The 23,186-nt window shown below is 41.7% G+C and overlaps 2 protein-coding genes across 11 annotated transcripts in view; one reads left to right on the top strand and one right to left on the bottom strand.

Annotated features, from left to right (window-relative positions):
• The window catches only part of LOC139540223 (protein bicaudal D homolog 1-like), a 112,586-nt gene that overhangs the window by 60,268 nt on the left and 29,132 nt on the right, over positions 1-23,186 (bottom strand). The gene's annotated exons all lie outside the window — the stretch shown is intronic.
• On the top strand, positions 13,603-19,222 carry LOC139540225 (pyrin-like). Its single transcript, XM_071343887.1, has 2 exons — positions 13,603-14,322; positions 17,642-19,222. Exon 2 carries the CDS (start codon positions 17,644-17,646, stop codon positions 18,985-18,987), a length of 1,344 nt encoding a protein of 447 aa, XP_071199988.1. The 5' UTR covers positions 13,603-14,322; positions 17,642-17,643; the 3' UTR covers positions 18,988-19,222.

Genomic DNA, 23,186 nt, shown 5'->3' with positions numbered 1-23,186 from the left:
AGTCACAAAGCGCGTTCACTAAAAGCAGACGAAACGTAAAAAAGTTCCGTAACAGTCAGTAGAAACATGTCAAACGATGTATTGAATCAATCTTTAGGATGTTTTTAACATAAATCTTCAATAATATTCCAACCGGAGAATTCCATTGTCTTCAGAAGTGCGATGGAACAGAGCTCCCTCTCATGTGAACGCGCAGGGTCAGAGCATGGTCAGCTCATGGCAGACATTACTCATTCCCCTCTCCTTCGACCCACATCACATTAGAAGCATCAGACAAGGTTATTTAGACTGTTGACATCTAGTGGAAGACGTAGGAAGTGCAAACTGAGCCATATCCCACAGTGTATTCGATAGGCGATGAGTTGAAAACCTACAAACCTCAGATTTCCCACTTCCTGGTTGAATTTCTCATGTTTTTGCCTGCTATATGAGTTCTGTTATACTCACAGACATCATTCAAACAGTTTTAGAAACTTCAGAGTGTTTCCTATCCAATACTAATAATAATATGCATATATTAGTAACTGGGACTGAGGAGCAAGCAGTTTACTCTGGGCACCGCTGGGCACCTTTTCATCCAAGCTACTCAATACTGGGCCTGCAGTCATAAGAAGTTAATATTTAATCATTTCTGCCCTCTGAATTCATATTTGTCATATAAATAGGCCCTTTTAAATGTTGTCTGGCTTGCCATTCCAAATAATATTGAATATTTGTTGTTCACATAATTTAAAAAGCAGGTTACTAGGTGTAGGCAAAACCATAAGCAAATAGGTAAACTGTGATATGACTAAAGAGTTAATCAGGGTGATTTTTACACAAATAGACAGGTATTTTCCTTTCTATGGTAGCAAGATCTTAACTATTTTTGCTAATTTTCTATAAAAATGTATTGGAGTGAGATCATTTCTTTCTTTTGGGATTTGTATACCGAGTATGTCCACATCTCCGTCAGACCATTTAATTGGATATGTCGTACTTTATCAAAAGCCTTTTCAAAATCAGCTATGAAAACCAGGCCTGGTGTCCCCGATATTTCATAGTGTTCTATTGTTTCCGGTACTTGTCTTATATTATCTCCAATGTATCGTCCATGTAAAAAACCTGTCTGATTAGGATGAATAATATCTGACAATACTTTTTAAAATTCTAAGCGCCAAGCATTTTGTTAGGATTTTTGCATCACAACACTGAAGTGTAAGAGGCCTCCATTTTTTTTATGGACTGGATCTTTATATATACCACTTGGATCCTGTTTCAGTAATAATGATATCAGACCTTCTTGTTACGTGTCTGATAATCTACCATTTATATAGGAGTGGTTAAAACATGCTAATAATGGTTCTCTAAGTATATAAAAAAATGGTATACTTCCACTGGTATGCCATCCAGCCCTGGAGTTTTCCCATCCTTAAAGGCTTTAATTGCATCAAGAAGTTCATCCTCTGTAATTTGGCCTTCACATGAGTCTTTCTGTACAGATGTTAATTTTACATTATTATTTGGAAAACAATACATTCAATTAGCTTCGGTTAGTGGAGATGGAGGAGACTGAAACGAAAACATATTCTTAAAGTACACTGCTCAAGGATGTGCCATCCTGGATGAACTGCACTACCTGAGCCACTTGTGTGGGTTGTAGACTCCGTCTCATGCTACCACTAGAGTGAGAGCACCGCCAGCATTCAAAAGTGACCAAAACATCAGCCAGGAAGCATAGGAACTGAGAAGTTGTCTGTGGTCACCACCTGCAGAATCACTCCTTTTTTGGGGGTGTCTTGCTAATTGCCTATAATTTCCACCTTTTGTCTATTCCATTTGCACAACAGCATGTGACATTTATTGTCAATCAGTGTTGCTTCCTAAGTGGACAGTTTGATTTCACAGAAGTATGATTGACTTGGAGTTACATTGTGTTGTTTAAGTGTTCCCTTAATTATTTTGAGCAGTGTACTTTACTTCCTCTTTCAAAATATAATTCGGTGAATCATGTGTGACTCCATCTGTAACAAGTTTCAATAAAAACATTTTGGTAGCATTTCTATATCGAAGATTGAAAAATAATTTGGTGCATTTTTCCCTATATTCCATCCAGTTCACTTTATTTTTCTAATATATTACACTGGATCTTTCTTGAATAAGTTCCTCCATTTCTTTTTCCTCTAACTTATTCTGTGCCTCTATGGTACCGTTTTTAATTGCTATCTATCTCTACTGTAGTCCTTCAATTTCCTTTGTTAATATGGACTCTTTTGATTTAAATTGCTTTTGTTTTATAGAGGAGTACTGAATTGCATGGCCTCTAAAGGCACATTTAGGCTTTGATAAAATGTCCAATATCCTCGCCCACGTGGACATTCTGTAAGAGTAATATATATGCCAATTATGTGATGATCCGACCGCATTCTGTCCCCTATCAATTTTTTAAAAACTTTTGGTGTCAGAGAGAATGACATAAGAAAGTAGTCAAGACGACTAGCTTGATTAAGCCTCCACCATGTATATCTCACTAGGTCAGGGTATTTAAGCCTCCATATATCCACTAATTCCAATATATCCATGACATTCATGATTTCCTTAAGTGCTTGAGGGTAATAGTTTGTAGTGTGATTTCCTTTCCGGTCCATAGAAGTATTTAAGACTGTATTAAAATCTCCCACCATAATAATAGAGTCTAGTGTTGCTTGTGGAGTTGATAAATTCTTATATATATTTTCAAAGAAGATTGGATCATCATTATTTGGACCGCATAGCTTAATAAGCCATATCTGTCTATTGTCCAATAACATATTTAAAATAATTAATCTACCTTGATGATCTGTTTGGACAATTTGCACATTTGGATCAAAAATACTGTTAATTAATACCATCACCCCTTTTGAATTTCATTGCCCATGGGAGAAATATATTTCGCCCCCCCCAGTCCTTTTTCCACAAAACTTTATCTAAAATTGTTGAATGAGTTTCCTGTAAACAATAGATATTATATTCCTTCTCTTTAAGCCAGGTAAATACTGATCGCCTTTTCTTATTATCTGCTAGGCCATTACAATTGTAGCTGGCTATACTTATTTCACCACTTACCATAATGAGACAAAACTTTCAATTCTATTTATCAAAATATATGTTTGTAAACGTACCATTAAAAAGTAACATGATGATTAAGTGTCTATGTAGCTGTACCATGATATTTGCATTGCTACTAAGTAAACCTCCAATTGGTCCCCACTATTCCACCCGCTAAAAGCCCTCCTCATCCCAAGTTGGGTTGTCATCCCAATGCCCGGCAGACCACCCTCAACCCCCCAGATCCCATAGCCCTGAAGAGACTGGGATCCATCCTTCGAAAAGAGCACACAGTGCCATTTACAGAACAGAAGTAGATCAACAGCCAAATGCATTTACATCGCCCTAACCTCGATTTGTATTATATAGCCATCAGCAAATATATATATATATATATTTAAAATCCTGTTTCTTATTTTCCATAATTAGCTATTAATATTTGTAGTAGGCAATTTATGCAAAGGATTTTACCTCTCACCAGTCTCGCCATTACCAAAATTACATTATTGCAAGCAATTATTATATTAGCAAACAATTATTGTGAATCATCCTATATTGCCCCTAACATCTTTTACTCCTTCGCAACAGTTGTGGGATGCACACATACACCCACACACACGCACGCAACCTTTTTCCACAACCACAACCAACACAACCATAGGCTCACATTCTCAACAGTTGCACCATCCCAGAGCCCAACACAAGAAAGGTCTTGATTTACAAATGCATTTACAGTTGCAGCTGTATGAGAAGGCCTGCAGGGCTGTGCAAAAAAATGGGCAGAAATGGGGAGATTTTATTAACCATTGTCACATCCTAGATGATGGAGGTCAAATGTACCCCTTTCCTCTGAAACACCCACAACACGGTCCCCCGTATTGACCATATTCCCAAGCATCTCCATGCAGTCAGACTTTTGATTTTGTGCCACCAGGGCCACAATAATATACCCCCTCTCTGAATGTCCGAGTGTGACCCCCTCCCCATGGGTTACTGCAGCTTGTGTTGCCAGCACTGCCACTGCCTGGGTGGGGGAACCCCACCGGAATCCCCACCGGCTAAGTCTCCTTAGTATCTGGGTCATTCAAGTGGCTGTCTAGGGTATAGGGTTGTGGACAGTTCCATCAATATAGGATCATAAATACCCTAAATATCCTATATATACATAAATTAGATGTATATAAAAAAAAATATTGTTCCGCATGATAAGAAATTAAGAAATTAAATGTATAATTTATTTTAAAGCGGCTTTCCACCATGATAGGACAATAAATAAGATGCATAATTCATTATAAAAAGTATATCCATCATCTGAATAACATTGAAAGCTCTCTCACACCCCCGCTCACAGCAATACATTGGTTCTGGGATATGCAACTATTTCCTTTCTCACTCAACACCACACTTTCCCAAACATTCCCAAAAAACACACACCACACCATCCATCCACACATACTGTGCCTTCTGTTTACTGAGTTTTTATCTTCACCATGTTGAATTAGTGCTTTTGTGTTCCAATTAGTTATATTTGAAGATATATAGAAAATTTATATTTTTTGTTGTATTACTATCCATAACTGGGCTAGAATTGTGTTTCATTATTTTCCTCTTCGATAAGAGCTTTGTAATTTTTTAAATAGCCATGGAGTAGTCTTTGTGTCTCTGAACAACTGGTTATCAATGATGTATACATCAATGATGTTGCTCTTGCTGCGGGCGATTCCCTGATCCACCTCTACGCAGACGACACCATTCTATATACTTCCGGCCCTTCCTTGGACACTGTACTATCTAACCTCCAAACGAGCTTCAATGCCATACAACACTCCTTCCGTGGCCTCCAACTGCTCTTAAACGCTAGTAAAACCAAATGCATGCTTTTCAACCGCTCGCTGCCTGCACCCGCACGCCCGACTAGCATCACCACCCTGGACGGTTCCGACCTAGAATATGTGGACATCTATAAGTACCTAGGTGTCTGGCTAGACTGCAAACTCTCCTTCCAGACTCATATCAAACATCTCCAATCCAAAATCAAAGCAAGAATCGGCTTTCTATTCCGCAACAAAGCCTCCTTCACTCACGCCGCCAAACTTACCCTAGTAAAACTGACTATCCTACCGATCCTCGACTTCGGCGATGTCATCTACAAAATAGCTTCCAACACTCTACTCAGCAAACTGGATGCAGTTTATCACAGTGCCATTCGTTTTGTTACTAAAGCACCTTATACGACCCACCACTGCGACCTGTATGCCCTAGTCGGCTGGCCCTCGCTACATGTTCGTCGTCAGACCCACTGGCTCCAGGTCATCTACAAGGCTATGCTAGGTAAAGTGCCGCCTTATCTCAGTTCACTGGTCACGATGGCTAACACCCACCCGCAACACGCGCTCCAGCAGGTGTATCTCACTGATCATCCCTAAAGCTAAAACCTCATTTGGACGCCTTTCCTTCCAGTTCTCTGCTGCCTGCGACTGGAACGAATTGCAAAAATCTCTGAAGTTGGAGACTTTTATCTCCCTCAACAACTTTAAAAATCTGCTATCCGAGCAGCTAACCGATCGCTGCAGCTGTACATAGTCCATCTGTAAACTACCCACCCAATTTACCTACCTCACCCCCCATACTGCTTTTATTTATTTACTTTTCTGCTCTTTTGCACACCAGTATCTCTTCTTGCACATGATCATCTGATGATTTATCACTCCAGTGTTAATCTGCTAAATTGTAATTATTCGATTTATTGCCTACCTCATGCCTTTTGCACACATTGTATATAGATTCTCTTTTTTTTTCTACCATGTTATTGACTTGTTTATTGTTTACTCCATGTGTAACTCTGTGTTGTCTGTTCACACTGCTATGCTTTATCTTGGCCAGGTCGCAGTTGCAAATGAGAACTTGTTCTCAACTAGCCTACCTGGTTAAATAAAGGTGAAATAAAAAATATAAAAAATAAAAAATCAATATATAGTTTATCGACGACGAGAGCTACTCATTTCCCTTTTAATCTATTTTCCTTAAAAATTGGATACAGAACTTTACGCCGTTCTGCAATTTCCTTCGGGAACTGGTCATTCATGCTAATTTGGTTGCCAGCAAGTCTTTAACCCAGGCTTTTAACCATTATTTTATCTTTAAATGAAGCAAATTTGGCAACGATTGGGCGTTCATACCTCTGCCCTCTCTGTCCGAAGAGGTGTACACGTTCGAGTTGGATTTTGTCGATAACTTCGCGTGGAAACTGAAGCGCTGTAAGGAGGATCTCTCTAACTACAGATTCAGGAACTTCTCCTTCTTTCTCTTGGATACCTGTAAGTACCAGATTCTCTCTCATGGATCTAGTCTGTATGTCAAGTAAGGCTTCTCTCAGAACGGTGTTCTCCTTTTTAAGTTCATTCACTTCAGTTTCAATCTTATTGACTGTCCCTTTTAGCTTGTTTGTGTCTTTCTCCAATGTTGCAGCCTTTTCATCCCTCATCTTGAGGCTTGCCTTCAACTCTTTTATATCCTTACTGACTAATTCAAGTATACCCAGTTTGTCATTTATTGATTTTAACAGATCGGTTTCGACCTTTACCATTCCCGGTGGTGAAAATATTAAATTGTCTGTGTCTGTAGAAGAGTCACGTTTTCGTTTTGAAATAGGTTCCCCGGTCTTACTCTCCGTCATGTTTGGGTGTAACATTTGTCAATACATTTCTCTAGTCTTAAGATTTGTTTTGTTATCCAGATTGAAGGCTTTCCCACACCAGATTGTGTAGTGCTAATATTTAGTGTAACTTGCCGATATTGAATATTACATTTTTATCTTGAGGTGCTCTACATAAGTACGTTCAGTCCGCCATCTTTAGTCCCTAGGCATCTTGGGCATCTTTCTTTTGGTGTTTGACATGTACCTTTTGGTGTTTAACATGTTTTACTGGGGATATAGATACTTGTGTACCTGTTTCCTCCAGCATCTTCACAAGGTCCTTTGCTGTTGTTCTGGGATTGATTTGCACTTTTCGCACCAAAGTACGTTCATCTCTAGGAGACAGAACGCGTCTCCTTCCTGAGCAGTATGATGGCTGCCTGGTCCCATGGTGTTTATACTTGCATACTATTGTTTATACAGATGAACGTGGTACCTTCAGGCATTTGGAAATTGCTTCCAAGGATGAACCAGACTTGTGGAGGTCTACAATTTTTTTCTGAGGTCTTGGCTGATTTCTTCTGATTTTCCCATGATGTCAAGCAAAGAGACACTGAGTTTGAAGGAAGGCCTTGAAATACATCCACAGGTACATCTCCAATTGACTCAAATTATGTCAATTAGCCTATCAGAAGCTTCTAAAGCCATGACATCATTTTCTGGAATTTTCCAAGCTGTTTAAAGACACAGTCAACTTAGTGTATGTAAACTTCTGACCCACTGGAATTGTGATACAGTGAATTATAAGTGAAATAATCTGTCTGTAAACAATTGTTGGAAAAATGACTTCTGTCATGCACAAAGTAGATGTCCTAATCGACTTGCCAAAACTATAGTTTGCTAACAAGAAATTTGTGGAGTGGTTGAAAAACAAGTTTTAATGACTCCAACCTATGTGTATGTAAACTTCTGACTTCAACTGTAGATTTACTTTTACTAAAGTATGACAGTGGGGTACCTTTTCCACCACTGCCCTGGGGTGCGAAGGTGAACGGATTTGTATCTGATTTCAAACCAAATCTGATTTGAAAATATCCGATTCCTTGTGCGTCACTTCAAACTGCCAAGACTGAAAGAATTCAGTCTTCAGTCAGTCTTCCAAAAGGGATTTGAAAAACAAAACAGATGAGCATTAAAGCCTGCTATAACGGCATTCCTCTTCGTCTGATGAAGAGTAGTCAAGATCGGACCAAAATGCAGCGTGGTACGTATCCATAATATATTTAATCGAGAATGAATACAAAAGAACAAGAGAATAAATGAAAACTGAAACAGTCCCATATGGTACTAACACAGGAAACAATCACCCACAAAACACAATAGAAAACAGGCTACCTAAATATGGCTCCCAATCAGAGACAACGACTGACACCTGCCTCTGATTGAGAACCATACTAGGCCAAACACATGGAAATATAACATACAGAACAAAACATAGAAAAACAACATAGAATGCCCACCCCAACTCACGCCCTGACCAAACTAAAATAAAGACATAACAAAGGAACTAAGGTCAGAACGTGACACCTGCAGCGTGAACAAAGCTTATCATTGCAGGAAGCAGGTTAATGCACATTACTGTTGACCAAATAATTGAGTATTTATTAGGATCCCCATTAGCTGCTACCAGCAGCAGCTACTATTCCTGGGGTCCAACATAGTTAAAACGATTATATCACCACAAAACCCAACAACAGCCTAAATCATAAATAAAACAATACATCATACAATACGTACATTACTCAATAATTAGAAATGTACAATAAAAGTGTGTGAGTTAGTGTGTGTGCGTATGCATGCGCCTGTGTGTGTCTCTTCACAGTCCGCTTTGTGCCGTGAGGTGTTGTATTATGTTTTTTTTAAGGAAAAAGGAAACAGCTTTGATGAAGGCCGTGAGGCCGATATGTAACCTTATCAAAGATCAGTGATACTATCAAGAGCAGTGTGCGGTTTCCTTTTTCCTTCATCTTGTTCAACTGTTAACATGTACCTGCAAAAAGATTGCTCAGATGTGCGAGTGACTTTTGAATTATCTGTTTTTTAAAATCTGATATTCTTGCTCGCTCTTGTTACTTGATGTGAAAGAGAGTTCCATGTAGTCATGGCTCTATGTAGTACTGTGGGTTTCCCAGAGTCCGTTCTGGACGTTTGGGAGTGTGAAGAGACCGCTGGTGGCATGTCATGTGAATGATGTATGGGTGTCTGAGCTGTGTGTTAGCTGTTTGAACTAGAGGTCGACCGATTATGCTTTTTCAACGCCGATAACGATCATTGGAGGACCAAAAAAGGCCGATACCGATTAATTTTTATACAGTGGGGAGAACAAGTATTTGATACACTGATGATTTTGCAGGTTTTCCTACTTACAAAGCATGTAGAGGTCTGTCATTTTTATCATAGGTACACTTCAACTGTGAGAGACGGAATCTAAAACAAAAATCCAGAAAATCACATTGTATGATTTTTAAGTAATTAATTTGCATTTTATTGCATGACATAAGTATTTGATACATCAGAAAAGCAGAACTTAATATTTGGTACAGAAACCTTAGTTTGCAATTACAGAGATCATACGTTTCCTGTAGTTCTTGACCAGGTTTGCACACACTGCAGCAGGGATTTTGGCCCACTCCTCCATACAGACCTTCTCCAGATCCTTCAGGTTTCGGGGCTGTCGCTGGGCAATACGGACTTTCGGCTTCCTCCAAAGATTTTCTATTGGGTTCAGGTCTGGAGACTGGCTAGGCCACTCCAGGACCTTGAGATGCTTCTTACGGAGCCACTCCTTAGTTGCCCTGGCTGTGTGTTTCGGGTCGTTGTCATGCTGGAAGACCCAGCCACGACCCATCTTTAATGCTCTTACTGAGGGAAGGAGGTTGTTGGTGTAGATCTCGCGATACATGGCCCCATCCATCCTCCCCTCAATACGGTGCAGTCGTCCTGTCCCCTTTGCAGAAAAGCATCCCCAAAGAATGATGTTTCCACCTCCATGCTTCACGGTTGGGATGGTGTTCTTGGGGTTGTACTCATCCTTCTATTCCTCCAAACACGGCGAGTGGAGTTTAGAGCAAAAAGCTCTATTTTTGTCTCATCAGACCACATGACCTTCTCCCATTCCTCCTCTGGATCATCCAGATGGTCATTGGCAAACTTCAGACGGGCCTGGACATGCGCTGGCTTGAGCAGGGGGACCTTGCGTGCGCTGCAGGATTTTAATCCATGACGGCGTAGTGTGTTACTAATGGTTTTCTTTGAGACTGTGGTCCCAGCTCTCTTCAGGTCATTGACCAGGTCCTGCCGTGTAGTTCTGGGCTGATCCCTCACATTCCTCATGATCATTGATGCCCCACGAGGTGAGATCTTGCATGGAGCCCCAGACCGAGGGTGATTGACCGTCATCTTGAACTTCTTCCATTTTCTAATAATTGTGCCAACAGTTGTTGCCTTCTCATCAAGCTGCTTGCCTATTGTCCTGTAGCCCATCCCAGCCTTGTACAGGTCTACAATTTATCCCTGATGTCCTTACACAGCTCTCTGGTCTTGGCCATTGTGGAGAGGTTGGAGTCTGTTTGATTGAGTGTGTGGACAGGTGTCTTTTATACAGGTAACGAGTTCAAACAGGTGCAGTTAATACAGGTAATGAGTGGAGAACAGGAGGGCTTCTTAAAGAAAAACTAACAGGTCTGTGAGAGCCGGAATTCTTACTGGTTGGTAGGTGATCAAATACTTATGTCATGCAATAAAATGCAAATTAATTACTTAAAAATCATACAATGTGATTTTCTGGACTTTTGTTTTAGATTCCGTCTCTCACAGTTGAAGTGTACCTATGATAAAAATGACAGACCTCTACATGCTTTGTAAGTAGGAAAACCTGCAAAATCGGCAGTGTATCAAATACTTGTTCTCCCCACTGTATATATATATATATATATATATATATATATATATATATATATTTGTAATGAAGACAATTACAACAATACTGAGTGAACACTTATTTTAACTTAATATAATACATAAATAAAATCTATTTAGTCTCAAATAAATAATGAAACTTGTTCAATTTGGTTTAAATAATGCAAAAACACAGTGTTGGAGAAGAAAGTAAAAGTGCAATATGTGCCATGTAAAAAAGCTAACGTTTAAGTTCCTTGCTCAGAACATGAGAACATATGAAAGCTGGTGGTTCCTTTTAACATGAGTCTTCAATATTCCCAGTTAAGAAGTTTTAGGTTGAAGTTATAGGAATAGGACTATTTCTCTGTACCATTTGTATTTCATATACCTTTGACTATTGTATGTTCTTATAGGCACTTTAGTATTGCCAGCCTAATCTCGGTAGTTGATAGGCTTGAAGTCATAAACAGCGCAATGCTTGAAGCACAGTGAAGAGCTGCTGGCAAAACGCAGGAAAGTGCTGTTTGAATGAATGCTTACGAGCCTGCCGCTGCCTACCACCGCTCAGTCAGACTGCTCTATCAAATAATAGACTTAATTAGAATATAATAAACACAGGAATACGAGCCTTAGGTCATTAATATAGTCAAATCCGGAAACTATCATTTCGAAAACAAAACGTTTATTCTTTCAGTGAAATACAGAACCGTTCCGTATTTTATCGAACGGGCGGCAACCCTAAGTAAATATTGCTGTTACATTGCACAAGCTTCAATGTTATATCATAATTAATGTAAAATTCTGGAAAATTAATTACGGTCTATGTTAGGAAGAAATGGTCACAGTTAGCAATGAACCAGGCGGCCGAAACTGCTGCAAATATCCTGACTCTGCTTGACTCTGCTTGCACAGAACGCAAGAGAAGTGACACAATTTCCCTAGTTAAAAGAAATTCATGTTAGCAGGCAATATTAACTAAATATGCAGGTTGAATTTTTTTAACTTGTGTATTGATTCTAAGAAAGGCATTGATGTTTATGGTTAGGTACACATTGGTGCAACGACAGTGCTTTTTTCGCGAATGCGCTTGTTAAATCATCACCCATTTGGCGAAGTAGGCTGTGATTCGAAGATAAATTAACAGGCACCGCATTGATTATATGCAATGCAGGACAAGCTAGTAATATCATCAAGCATGTGTAGTTAAGTAGTGATTATGTTAAGATTAATAGTTTTTTATAAGATAAGATTAATGCTAGCTAGCAACTTACCTTGGCTCCTTGCTGCACTCTCGTAACAGGTTGTCAGCCTGCCATGCAGTCTCCTCGTGGAGGGCAATGTAATCGGCCATAATCGGCATCCAAAAATGCCAATTACCGATTGTTATGAAAACTTGAAATCGGCCCTAATTAAATCGGCCATTCCGATTAATCGGTCGACCTCTAGTTTGAACAGACAGTTGTGTACATAAGTAGGAACAAAAATCTAATGTAGTCAATTGTTTTATGTAATTTTAAGGCAGAAACTATACCTCTGTTAGTATCATATACACCATCAAGCATTTCACACTGAGTGCACAAAACATTACAAACACCTTCCTAATATTGAATTGCACCCCCTTTTGCCCTCAGAACAGCCTTAATTCGTCGGTGCATGGACTACAAGGTGTCAAAAGTGTTCCACAGGGATGCTGTCCCATGTTGACTCCAATGCTTTCCACAGTTGTGTCAAGTTGGCTGGATGTCCTTTGGGTGGTGGACCATTCTTGATACACACGGGAAACTGTGTGAAAAACCCAGCAGCGTTTCAGTTCTTGACACACTAAAACCGGTACGCCTCGGACCTACTACCATACCGCGTTCAAAGGCACTTCAATCTTTTGTCTTGCATTCTTTTTTTTTTGTTTCTTTTTTTGTTGTTGAATTTTACCCCCTTTTCTCCCCAATTTTCGTGGTATCCAATCGCTAGTAATTACTATCTTGTCTCATCGCTACAACTCCCGTACAGGCTCCGGAGAGACGAAGGTCGAAAGCCATGCATCCTCCGAAGCACAACCCAACCAAGCCGCACTGCTTCTTAACACAGCGCGCCTCCAACCCGGAAGCCAGCCGCACCAATGTGTCGGAGGAAACACCGTGCACCTGGCCCCCTCGGTTAGCGTGCACTGCGCCCAGCCCGCCACAGGAGTCGCTGGAGCGCGATGAGACAAGGATATCCCTACCGGCCAAACCCTCCCTAACCCGGACGACGCTAGGCCAATTGTGCGTCGCCCCACGGACCTCCCGGTCGCGGCCGGCTGCGACAGAGCCTGAGCGCAAACCCAGAGACTCTGGTGGCGCAGCTAGCGCTGCGATGCAGTGCCCTAGACCACTGCGCCACCCGGGAGGCCTTGTCTTGCCCATTCTGAATGGCACACATACACAATCCATGTCTCAATTGTCTTAAGGCTTTAACCTGTCTCTTCCCATTCATCTACACTGACTGAAGTGGATTTAACAGGTGACATCAATAAGGGATCATAGCTTTCACCTAGTCAGTCTATGTCATGTTCCTAATGTTTTGTACAATCAGTGTATTATCCAGATACTGTTTGTTAGCACTCGGTGGTCTATAGCAACTTCCCACAATAATAGGCTTTAGGTGAGGCAGGTGAACCTGTAGCCATATTACTTCAACAGCATTTGTCATGAGATCCTCTCTAAGCTTTACAGATATGTGACTCTGAATATTGTCATTGTCCTTCCTGTCTCTTCTGTAGATTTCAGAACCAAAAAATCTGCACCTTATGTCTCTTAACCTGATCCCCTGTCACACCCTGATCTGTTTCACCTGTCTTGTGCTTGTCCCCACCCCCCACCAGGTGTCTCCTATTTTTCCCCATTATCCCCTGTGTACTTATACCTGCGTTTTCTGTTTGTCTCTTGACAGTTTGTCTTGTTTTGTCAGGTCTTACCAGCGTGTTTGCTGTTTTCTAGTCTTCCCTGGTTCTAACCTTTCTGCCTGTCCTGAGCCTGCCTGCTGTTCTGTCCCTTATTGACTCGGATTAGGAACCTCTGCCTGTCCTCGACCTGCCCTTTGCTGTGTCTGCATCTGGGTCTGCATCTGGGTCTTATCCTGAGTCTTGATATCCCCTGAGGCTGTGACAGCCTCTCAGCCTCCATCCATGCATAAAACTGTTAAGAACCACATAGGACCTGTCAAACTCCAGGCAGCCATGTGGTAAATAAGGGTGTGTGTGTCTGCATGGAAAGAGATGTGTCCCAGTCCTCTGTCTCCAGCTCTCCATAAAGATTCATTAGGGCCTCATGTCCTATATACTGGGCTGCCATGGAGTCCGTGGTTTAGTTCACTGAACTAGTGGTTTGATGATTTAGGGTGTTGTATTAAGTACAAATTATATAATGTGCATTGCTATGTGCACCGACTTGAGTTAAGTTCATATTTAACTTGAGTTCCTTTAAGTTGATGTTATGCAATAGTTCTTTATAATAAGTGGGAGGAGGAGGAAATACATATTTTATGCTGGTATGACTGACGTCAGGGTATTATAGTAAAGTGAAACTATCCTGGCCAGGTACTGGATATAAAGTAATCCTCTTTCATGTGAAGTGAAAGAAGAGAGCCAACTGAGACACTACTAGAGGCAAACACATAATCAGGTGAGTGGACAAGTTTATTTACCAAGGGGACATTTAACGCTTTAAAGGTGCACTATGCAGACATCACTCTGCTATTTCCTGGTTGTAAAAATGTTAATAGTTCGCCTAATTTCAGTTTATGTGACAAAACAAGCAGTCATTGTGTAGAGAATCATTGTACCATCTAAACCGCTGTGAAATATATTTCCCATAACCAACAATTATTGTCTTTTCAGCTGTTTGAAGCTGAAAGTAAGACGCAAAAATAAAACTTAAGAATGCGACGCATAGAAATAGCAAGCATAGAACATATCTACTGCTTCTTAGACTTGCTTTCAATGAGAATTTAAGATGTATGTCCCACATTTCAATGTGTCGCCTAAAAAGTTACATATTGTAGCTTTAATAGAAATACAATGTATAGATTGGACATTGCAAACTTTTGTAGATAAATTGTGGATTATCTACAATACATTATACAGTTCAAATGTTATTTCATGGTAGTATCCTACTACCGTAATTTCCGGACTATAAGCCGCTACTTTTATCCCACGCTTTGAACCTCGAGCTTATACAATGACGCGGCTAATTTATGGATTTTTCCCGCTTTCACAAGATTCATGCCGCCAAAAAACTGAGCACCGTCACATAATGTGACGTAAATTGAGCGCGCTCAAACTTCCCATCATTCTGATTACGGTAGTCATTTTGTCACCCTCATCATGGCAAAGACACGGAGAAATGCATATGATGCAGCTTTCAAGTTGAAGGCGGTCGATCTGGCTGTTGGAAAAGGAAATAGAGCTGCTGCACGGGAGCTTGGCCTTAATGAGTCGATGATAAGACGTTGGAAACAGCAGCGTGAGGAACTGACTCAGTGCAAAAAGACAACAAAAGCTTTCAGAGGGAAGAAAAGCAGATGGCCCGAACTAGGAAATGAGCTTGAAGACTGGGTCAACACACAGAGAGCAGACGGCCGAGGTGTTTCAACTGTATGCATTCGAAGAGCAACTTATGGTCAAGTCTGCCAGTGGGTCCTGACAGCGTGGAGCATTGTCAAAAAAATCCACTATCATCAACGGGTTTCGAAAGGCTGGACTGCTGCGTGTTGAAGAGGGCAGCATGAGCTCAGCGGGGAATTTGCCTCCGGATGAAAGTGACGAGAGCGACAATGAAAACGATCCAACATCAGATGAAGCAATTCTGAGGCTATTCAACTCCGACACAGAAGGAGATGACTTCAGTGGTTTCAGTGCATAGGAGGAGGAAGATAGTGACCAATGACTTTCTTGGTAGGTATACTGTTTAATGCTATTTTTTATTTTTGTTACAAGCCATGTTTCGTTAAAGCCTATTTATTTTTGTTACAAGCCGTGTTTCGTTTAAAGGCCTATTTATTTTTGTTACAAGCCGTGTTTCGTTAAAGCCTATTTATTTTTGTTACAAGCCGTGTTTCGTTTAAAGGCTGTGTAAAGTTCATTTGTTTCAATGTACCGGTAGGCACCTGCGGCTTATAGACATGTGCGGTTTATTTATGTACAAAATACATATTTAAAAAAAATTCAGTGGGTGCGGCTTATATTCAGGTGCGCTTAATAGTCCAGAAATTACGGTAATATGCCCCAGGATAAATTCAACTTTTTGGTCACTGGCATCCCAATTATTATTTGCGTCCTGAGTGAGAAGTGTTTGGTGTTGATACAAGGTATGACAGCAATCCATGCTTGGCCTGGCACTGTTTTCAAATGCTGAAGTTTTAGCATTTGTGGCACAAATCCCATGCAAGTCATGTTACCTACACTATATGACCAAAGTATGTGGACACCTGCTCGTCGAACATCTTATTCCAAAATGATAGTCATTAATATAGAGTTGGTCCCCCTTTTGCTTCTATAACAGCCTCCACTCTTCTGGAAAGGCTTTCCACTAGACGTTGGAACATTGCTGCGGGGACTTGCTTCCACTCACCCACAAGAGCAATAGTGAGGTCGGGCACTGATGTTGGGCGATTAGGCCTGGCTCGCAGTCAGCGTTCCAATTCATCCCAAAGGTGTTCGAAGGGGTTGAGGTCAGGGCTCTGTGCAGGCCAGTCTGTGCACGGGGGCATTGTCATGCTGAAACGGGAAATGGCTTCCCCAAACTGTTGCCACAAAGTTGGAAGCACAGAATCATCTAGAATATAATTTTATGCTATAGCATTAACATTTCCCTTCACTGGAACTAAGTGACCTAGCCCGGACCATAAAAAACAGCCCCAGACCATTATTCCTCCTCCACCAAACTTTACAGTTGGCACTATATATTCGGGCAGGTAGCGTTCTCTTGGTATCCACCAAACCCAGATTAGTCTGTTTGACTGCCAGATGGTGAAGTGTGATTCATCCCTCCAGAGAACACGTTTCCACTGCTCCATGGTCCAATGGCGGCGAGCTTTACACCACTCCAGCCAACGCTTGGCATTGCGCATGGTGATCTTAGGCTTGTGTGCGGCTGCTCGGCCATGGAAACCCATTTCATTATGCTCCAGACAAACAGTTATTGTGCTGACGTTGCTTCCAGAGGCAGTTTGGAACTCAGTAGTGAGTGTTGCAACCGAGGACAGACGATTTGTACGCACTAGGCACTTCAGCACTCAGCGTTCCCATTCTGTGAGCTTGTGTGCCCTACCACTTCACTGCTGAGTCGTTGTTGCTATTAGACCATTCCACTTCACAATAACAACACTTACAGTTGACCAGGGCAGCTCTAGCAGGGCAGAAATTTTACGAACTGACTTGTTGGAAAGGTGGCATCCTACGACGGTGCCATGTTGAAAGTCACTGAGCTCTTCAGTAAGGCCATTCTACTGCCAATGTTTGTCCATGGAGATTACATGGCTGTGTGCTCGATTTCATACACCTGTCAGCAACGGGTGTGGCTGATATATCCGAATCCACTCATTTGAAGGGGTTTCACATACTTCTGTATATACAGTGTATATAAGCATTTTTCAAGCACTCTGTCCAAATCATCCTAAAACATCTCAAATTGATTGTGTAGCTCAACAAAGTCACTTCTAGAAGATTTGTTCAGTTTGAGATTTAGCCTCTCTGTTATGTTTTCAATTTAACCAGGCTAATGATGCATAAGTCATTGACTGGCAGACTGAGCCAACATGGGCCAAGCAAAGTTTTTTTCCCAGAGAATACACGTAACCAATGCTGCCTTTATCTCTACATGGATATATACCAGTCATTAAAGTTTCAGTTCTTAAATGGGGCTTTGCATTCATATTCTAGATAGACTGAACAAAAACGAAGCTAAACTAAACTAAAACATGACTGTGTTTTCTTGTTCCCAGCCATGTCACCAAACAACAATAGGATAGGGAGGGCCCTGAATGCCAGCCTGTTGTACCTGCTGTTATCTGTGTGCCTGACATGCACCGCTACTCTGGACGAATTCGAAGAAGATATTGACATCGATGATGAGGAGGAAGACCTGGAGTATGAGTACAGCATGAATCAAGACAGACACACCTGTGGAAGCGGCCAAACTGGTCAGTATCCATTCTGCAAGGACAAGAACCACTATGTCCACACAGGGGACGAGTGTGGAGAGATAGACGTCAAAAAAGTGAGGGTGGAAATGCAGCTGATGATCCAGGACCGACATGAGAAGGTAAAGGAGATCGCACACGCTGCAAAGCTCAGTGAGAAAAATGTGGAGAGGGAGAAAGAGGACACAGTGCTGTTACTGACTGAAATAGCAAGGCTCGTTGAGAAGACCTACATAAAAGTAATTGAGGAGATTGAGAAGAACCAGGAAGCAGCAGCAACCCGGGCTGTAGAGCACATTCTAAAGATATCACAGGAAATCTCTACGCTACAGAAGAGAAACAATGAGCTAGAGCAGCTCTCCCACACTGAAGACCACCTCCACCTTCTCCAGATGTTCCCATCCCTGTGTACCCCACCGGCTACCATCGACTGGTCTGAGGTCAGCGTTCACAGTGATCCCAGTGTTGGAGCTATGAGGAGAGCTGTGAACAAGCTGAGGGAAGCACTCGATAGTGAAGAGAACAGGCTGTCTGCTGCTGAGTTGGGAAGGATCAAGAAGTGTGCAGTGAATGTGACTCTGGACCCTGATACAGCACATCCCTACCTCATCGTCTCTGAAGACGGGAAACAAGTGAGAGTTGGAGATCTCCGGCAAAATGTCACAGACAGCCCTCAAAGGTTTGATTTGGTTGTTAATGTCCTAGGAAAGGAGGGTTTCTCCTCAGGGAGATTCTACTATGAGGTGCAGGTGGAAGGAAAGACTGACTGGGCTTTAGGAGTGGCATCAGAATCCATCAACAGGAAGGGAATAACTATTGTGGGCCCTGACAATGGATACCTGGCTCTATGGATGAGGGGTGAGAATGAGTATATAGCTCTTGATAAGCTTCCTGTCGTCCTCTCTCTTAATCAGACGCCCCAGAAGATAGGGGTTTATATTGATTATGAACAGGGTCAGGTCTCCTTCTATGATGTGGACAACAGGTCTCATATCTATTCTTTCTCCAATTACGCTTTAAAACCTGCTAAACTTTATCCATTCTTCAGCACCGGCACTGACAATGACGGTAAAAACTCTGCCCCATTGGTCATTACCCAAGTCAATCAGAAACTAAGTATTCACTTCCCAACTTTTGACAAGGCCTAAAAGTGGATAACAGGGAATGTTCTTTCATATATAAATGTTCAAGGAAACACTATGTTACATCAAATCATACATTTGGTTTCTTTTTTGTTGTTGTTGTAAGTTTCAAATGTTTTCATTTTTCTGCAGTTATATCCATTTTGTCTAAATTAAAGGTGATGAATGGCATTAACTGATGGTCTGTATTATATAAATCAAGTGTATCTGGAGAAATAAAAGGAACCCATTCAGTCACCAATTTGTCTCAATCTGAGTAGTTCCTCTTATGCAGAAGTGGCACCACAGGTCCCAGAGTGGTGTGGCAATTATAATTAAAAGAGTTTTTGTAATTAGGTCACATGTTTTTTTTTTTACTCCTGGCCTTGGGGAGGATGAAAACCCTGTCAAACTGCAGCAACATTGTACTGTACTTGTACACAGACACAGAGAAACCAACATGACTGGACAAGACATCTCACAGGGCTGAGCTTGCTTTATGCTGGTTTGTATTGTGTAGTCCTGCCCTATGTAACTCTAGGCCTTTGTCAGTCTTTGTCAGCTGTTGTGTTTATTGATTAATTCCAGTTAATAATTTTGTGTTGATAAAGTCTAGGTAGCCTAGTCAGCTTGAAGTTGGAACCAAATTTGATCCCATTCACATTTTCTCAAACAAATGGGCAATAAATACACAACGTTACCGATTTGTTTCCACTGGACAGAGGGACAGGGCGCATAATTGTCTAGACTATGTAGCCGCTGCTGATCAGACTGAAAAATAGTCTAGTTTCCATGCAATACATCAGGGATCATCAACTAGATTTAGCAATTGGCAGATTTTTTTCTTGAGCGGATGGTCGGGGGGCCGGGAACATAATTACAAATCATTTGTAGACTGCCAATTGACCCCAAGAAGCCCAAACGGATATAATGTTTGACTAAAAGATAATCATTTCAAACCTTGCTTACATTTTTATACGATCTCGTCTCTATTATTTTTTATATATATATTTTTTTAGAAAACTTATGGGGCTGCGGGCCGTCAGTTGGGGAACCATGCAATACTTCATGTCAGATTGCACATCTTTAGGTATATAGGTTGCTATATTTATGTGAGTGTATTTGCTTGTGTCTGTCGGGAGTGATGTGTTATCACCCTTGCTAAATAAATACTGGAGGAATGTGGAGAGCAAGCCTTGAGCTTTGTGCCCCGCGCAAACTGCGATTTCCGTGAATCTGATTAGTCAAGACACGCACAGAGCCTGCAGCAGCACTCCGATGTGAATTGAAAGCGAAATTGTGCACAAGTTGATAAAATGGCAAACTGGTAAAAAAAAAAAAATCACTTTGCCCCTCTTTTTAACGCTATACGTCAATATATTTTATTCAACTAAATCAAAAATGGAGCGGCGCTGCGACACCTAATTGAAAAGTGCTGTGGCAAATGCCGCCTCGCCACACTTTTTCTGTCAGCCCTGCTCTTATGGGCACTAGGTAGCCTAGTGGTTAGAGCGTTGGGCCAGTAAAATGTTACTAGATCGAGCTGACAAGGTAAAAATCTGTCTTTCTGCCCCTGAACAAGGCAGTTAACCCATTGTTCCTAGGCTGTCATTTTGAATAAGAATTTGTTCTTAACTGACTGTGGTTATTTTATCCAGAACCCTCTGAATGACACAGCACTTTTCACCCTGACAATTCTACAGTATGACTTCATCCTCAGTGATCTGTTGATACCCTAGGGCAGAGTTTCCCAAACTCGGTCCTGGGGCCCCCTGGGTGCACGTTTTGGTTTTTGCCCTTGCACTAGTGCCCTAGCACTATCAAGCTTTGATTCAAATAATCAAAGCTTGATGAGGACAAAACGTGCGTTAATCTGAGATGCTTTGTGGATACGGGCATAGAGCTCTAATGTGAAGGACAACACACACTCACATGTTCACTTTGTTTGACAAATCTGCATTAGCTGAGTAATTGCAGGGATGAGAGAGAGAGAGACAGCGTCGCTCTCTGGCAGCAGGCAGGCTGATTGGTGTCCTGTGTCAGCTCCAGCAGACACGTAGAGAGGCAGCTAATGGCTGTGTCACAGAGCAGGAGGCGTGAATGAGACAGAGGGAGAGTCTATAGTCTCTTTCCCTCACTTGCCAGGACTATATGATATGGGAACGAGACTCACAGTTTCTAGTCTTCAGTGTACTGGGTGACTGCAAACAACCCAGTCTTCTCCTCACACAACACCAATCATTATAGGAGAGAGAGTTTACAGAGCAGTCAACAGAGCACCCTTAGTGTGAATGTGGGTCTTGGAATTTGGGTGTACTGTAGGCCCACACACAGGGGTGATGTCATCAGCCTAACGACTCATTAGGCCCATACAAGCACACTCTGTTCCTCTGTTTGTGTATGTGATGTAACAGCCATTATAAACTGGGTGTTTCCAGCCAAGAATGCTGATTGGCTGACAGCCGTGGTATATGAGACCGTATACCACGGGTATGACAAAACATTTGTTTTTACTGCTCTAATTACTTCAGTAACCAGTTTATAATAGTAATAAGGCACCTTAGGGGTTTGTGGTACATGGCTAATATTCCACAGCTAATGGCTGTATCCAGGCACTCCGAGATGCGTCGTGCGTAAGAACAGCCCTTAGACGTGGTATATTGGCCATATACCACACACCCTCGGGCCTTATTGCTTAAATATCATGCTCTCCATTACATACATTGAATTATACCCTCAAATCTAAGATTTCCATCAACTTTATGTGCACAGTACATCAATAACCACAACTTCACTTTCCACGACCAACTTAACAATCACGCTTAGTTACAAGGCTTCTCTGATAGGGTTGCTATAGTGGGTTAATTAAGTGGGTTAATCTGGGATGGGTTAACGGCTGTCTCATCCCATAGATATTCCAGCTGGCTAGATGAGAGAGGAGAAGACAGAAGCACTGACCTGAAAAGTAAGATGGCGTCGGAGAAGAAGGCAGACGTTTTACGGGCCCGGAACCGACGTGCCCCCAACCCATTGTGTTTTTTTGTTTGTTTATTTGTGTTGTTTGTAACTTATTTTTTAACTTATTTTGTACATAATGTTGCCGCTACCATCTCTTATGACCGAAAATAACTTCTGGACATCAGGACTGCGATGAATCATCACGGACTGGCAGAATCCTTTTTTTCCTTTAACGAGTCTGACGAGGCCGAAGCGAAGGATATACTGCTTTCTCGGGAACAGGCCCAGATTCCCTTGAAGAGGAGGCGGAGAAAAATGGTCCGGAGGGCGGGCTGCCTTCTGAGAATTTGTAGGCGATCGAATAAACCCCTACTTCCTTCCATTCTGCTAGCAAACGTTCAATCTTTGGACAATATAATAGATGACCTACGCGGAAGATTAAACTACCAACGGGACATTCAAAACTGTAATATCTTATGCTTCACAGATACGTGGCTGAACGACGACACTATCAACATAAAGCTGTCTGGTTATACGCTGCACCGGCAAGATAGAACAGCGGCGTCTGGTAAGACAAGGTGCGGCGGACTATGTATTTTTGTAAATAACAGCTGGTACACAATATCTAAGGAAGTCTCGAGCTATTGCTCGCCTGAGGTAGAGTATCTCATGATAAACTGTAGACCACACTACCTACCTAGTGAGTTTTCAACTGTATTTTTCGTAGCTGTTTACATACCACCATAGTCAGAGGCTGGCACTAAAACAGCATTGAATGAGCTGTATTCCGCCATAAGCAAACAAGAAAACACTCAACCAGAGGTGGCCCTCCTAGAGGCCGGGAAAAGTGGTCAGATGAAGCAGATGCTAAGCTACAGGACCGTTTTGCTAGCACAGACTGGAATATGTTCCGGGATTCCTCTGATGGCATTGAGGAGTACAACACATCAATAACATCAATAAGTGCATCGATGACGTTGTCCCCACAGTAACCGTACGCACATACCCCAACCAGAAGCCATGGATTACAGGCAACATCCGCACTGAGCTAAAGACAAGAGCTGCCGCTTTCAAGGAGCGGGACTCTAACCCTGAAACTTATAAGAAATCACGCTATGCCCTCTGACGAACCATCAAACAGGCAAAGCATCAATACAGGACTAAGATCGAATCATACTACACCAGCTCTGACGCTCGTCGAATGTGGCAGGGCTTGCAAACCATTATAGGCTACAAAGGGAAGCACAGCCAAGAGCTGCCCAGTGACA

The sequence above is a fragment of the Salvelinus alpinus genome, chromosome 15, assembly GCF_045679555.1.
Source record: "Salvelinus alpinus chromosome 15, SLU_Salpinus.1, whole genome shotgun sequence".
Classification (NCBI taxonomy): domain Eukaryota; kingdom Metazoa; phylum Chordata; class Actinopteri; order Salmoniformes; family Salmonidae; genus Salvelinus; species Salvelinus alpinus.
Note: the sequence above shows the minus strand (reverse complement) of the source record. Positions and strands in the feature narration are given on the sequence as shown.